At 37.7% G+C, this 3,288-nt stretch overlaps 1 protein-coding gene across 1 annotated transcript; it reads left to right on the top strand.

The window, feature by feature from the left end:
- Positions 1-728: 728 nt before the first annotated feature.
- Positions 729-1,860, top strand: LOC121847318 (interferon a3-like). Its single transcript, XM_042327928.1, has 5 exons — positions 729-878; positions 1,038-1,109; positions 1,271-1,420; positions 1,558-1,656; positions 1,771-1,860. Exons 1-5 carry the CDS (start codon positions 729-731, stop codon positions 1,858-1,860), a joined length of 561 nt encoding a protein of 186 aa, XP_042183862.1.
- Positions 1,861-3,288: the final 1,428 nt, after the last annotated feature.

Raw genomic sequence — 3,288 nt, 5'->3', positions numbered from 1 at the left:
AAGTAAGACCACTAAAACCCGTTTCTAAAACGAAATATAGTAATGTTGAGTGTGTAGTTGATATAACCCATACAACGTTGATCTGTATCTTTAAAAAGTAAGTTGAGGTCCAGAAACCACGTTTACCCTTTAAGCAAGTGGTTCCAACGTAGTTGGATACCATAGTTTCCGTGTGTAAATGAAAAGGTGATGCGTTTGCGAAGACGAGATTTAAACGCAATTGTTTCCGACGTGAAAGGACAACTAAATGTTTGAAAAGAAATGCATATTAATTTACGCTGTCGTCTGACTAAAATGGATTCACAAGTAAATGTTTTTAATCTAAAACATGTTCCTGGTTGGTAATCCAATATTTCAAAATAAAATAACCAATCAGTCAAGATTTGAACAAGTCTTCGAGGGATGCACCTGTCTTTTCCGTGCGTTGTCTCCAGGCCGAAAAATATACTGTCAGGTATGAACGCGCCTGTCTACCGGGACTTCCACCTTTCAATTTCGGAACACCTTTCAAAATCTTTGTATAAAATATCGACACAGAATGCAACATGACAGAACTCTGGATTTCGAGAAGAGGATCGATCAGGAAGAACACTTTATCTCTTTGTCCTTTGAGGAAAACTTGTTTTTTCCGGAATTAAACAAACTATAGGTGTCTTTCGGAAGTCTGCCTAATTTTGCACCTCGGTTGATAGCGAACAGACAGCGAACTACAGTAGACCTACGATAAAATGGGTTCAATAAGCTTTTGGATGTGCTTGATCCTGACGATTTGCACCTGGCATAAAACCTTCGGATGCACTTGGATGAAGACACTTCCTAAGTCTCGGAGCATGTTCCAAGTGTTCAGCAACAACACCATAACGGTGCTTCGGGAAATGGTAGGATACTGTAATGTTTATTTACTTGTTCCTGGTCATTGAGCAGTTGTCATCTATTCAACATTTAATGTGCTGCTGTGTTTCATTTGATTCAGTTACTCGTTTATGTATACAATAATAATATTGCAATCATTTGATTCTATTTTTTTGGCATCTCAGGGTCATGTGGTCTCTCGAGAACCTCAGATCACTTTCCCTTACGAGGAATACAGACATGTCGATCATTTCAAGGTAAGACAAATGCATAGCCTACACTATTTAAAAAGGGTTTTGGTTCAACGTTTTTTCTCATAGTGTAGGCCATATAATTGGGTATTAACGAATATGCCAAAGTTGCTATACTTTTCTGACATTCATAAGGCATGTACTAATACAAATCACTCTTCTTCTAGGATGACGACAAGATTGTCTTCATTTCGCAAACTCTGAACGCTATAGAGAAATTGTACAGAAGTGATAACTATGATTCTTTCTGGGACCAGAAAGTAGTTGACGAGTTTATGAGTGACCTGCATCGCCAGACCTCGGAGCTGGACCAATGTGTAAGTCTATGTGATTTGTGATTTTCCTTAACATTAATGCAAAAAGGCAAACATTATCCTATATTTTTAGATTGCCATATAATGTGATTTAAACGAATCATAACATAACACCAATTACTTATATTTTGTTCCAACAGGTAAAGGCTATAAAACCTACACTACCAAAATCTGACAAAGGAGAGAACAAAAATATGAGCCTTCACTTCAAATTCCTGAAGAATTACTTGAAACGAAAGGTAGGTCAATTTGTCTTACCAAGAGAGTGCATTCACCAAATAAGGATATATTCATATGTGATGACACAACATGTGTCTATTCTAAAATAATACATGTGTGTTTCGTTCATGCAGGAATACAGCGCAAGCGGCTGGGAAGGCATAAGGAAAGTGGTGCTGGCACACATGCTAAGACTAGTCACAATAATATTGACTAACCAATGAGCCTCATGTGTGTGTTTAGAGATTGTTTATTTATACGTCTATTTTTCAACTATTTATTTACACGGTTATTTTTTATATATGTTTTATTTATTTATTATGTGAATTCACAACTCTGCGAAGTAAAACACATTTTATACTGAATAATGAATTATGTGCTAGGTATTTTTAGGCTATAGAAAATGTAACAACGTTTTCATGCATTGATTTTTGTATTTATGAAGACCATTGCATACTGTATTTATTATTGCAACAATATTGGAAACGTTCGTTATTGTAACGATTAAATACACTTGAATAAATTAATGTGACCTCTAACAGCTGAAATATATTTTTAATCTAACATATTTACATATGGGCCTAATAAAAAGGTCCTTAGATAGGCCTGATAATGTCACACAGTGTTGTTGTGTCTTAACTTGAAGACTGATGATATCACACAACCCGTGCATAACGGCTGGAAAACCCTTTAAATGCGTCCACAGCAGAGGCAAGATAAGAAGACATTTCAGCACCATGGCAAACAAACAGACAGGATCGGACATGATTACAGCAATCCTGAATGAATCGTGAATAATGATTAGTGAGAAAGTTAAAGACGCACAAATAGCATACCCCAAGACCCCAAGACAGTAACAGCATTACAGTAACTGCCGAGGTTTGCATTTTTTGGAGATGGGGCTATACAGTAACTGCCGAGGTTTGCATTTTTTTGGAGATGGGGTATGATATTTCAAATCAAACTTTATTTGTCACATGCACCGAATACAACAAGTTTTGACCTTACCGTGAAATGCTTACTTACAAGTCCTTAACCAACAGTGCAGTTCAAGAAGAGTTAAGAAAATATTTACCAAATAAACAAGTAACAAATAATTCAAAGCAACACAATAAAATAACAAGGTTCTGAGTCAGTGTGCCGGGGGTACAGGTTTGTTTAAGTAATTTGTACATGTAGGTAGGGGTGAAGTGACTATGCATAGATATTAAACAGCGAGTAGCAGCAGTGTACAAAACAAATGGAGGAGTGGGTGTCAATGTATTGGCAATGTGATTAATTGTTCAGCAGTCTCATGGCTTGGGGGTAAAAGCTGTTAAGGAGCCTTTTGGTCCTAGACTTGGCGCTCTGGTACCGCTTTCCGTGCGGTAGCAGTGAAAACAGTCGATGACTTGAGTGACTGGAGTCTCGGACAATTTCATAGGCTTTCCTCTGATACTGTCTATTATATAGTTCTCGAAAGGCAGAAAGCTTTGCCCCAGTGATGTTCTGGGCCGTACCAACTACTTCTGTAGCGTCTTACGGCTCGATAGTGCAGCTGTAGAAATGATTGAGGATCTGGGGACACATGCCAAATCCTTTCAGTCTCCTAAGGGAGAAAATGTTTTGTCGTGCCCTCTTCACGACTGTCTTTGTGTGTTTGAACCATGATA

Source organism: Oncorhynchus tshawytscha, linkage group LG09 (assembly GCF_018296145.1).
Source record: "Oncorhynchus tshawytscha isolate Ot180627B linkage group LG09, Otsh_v2.0, whole genome shotgun sequence".
NCBI lineage: Eukaryota > Metazoa > Chordata > Actinopteri > Salmoniformes > Salmonidae > Oncorhynchus > Oncorhynchus tshawytscha.
The sequence above is the reverse complement of the archived record's forward strand: the minus strand, read 5'-3'. Positions and strand labels throughout refer to the sequence as shown.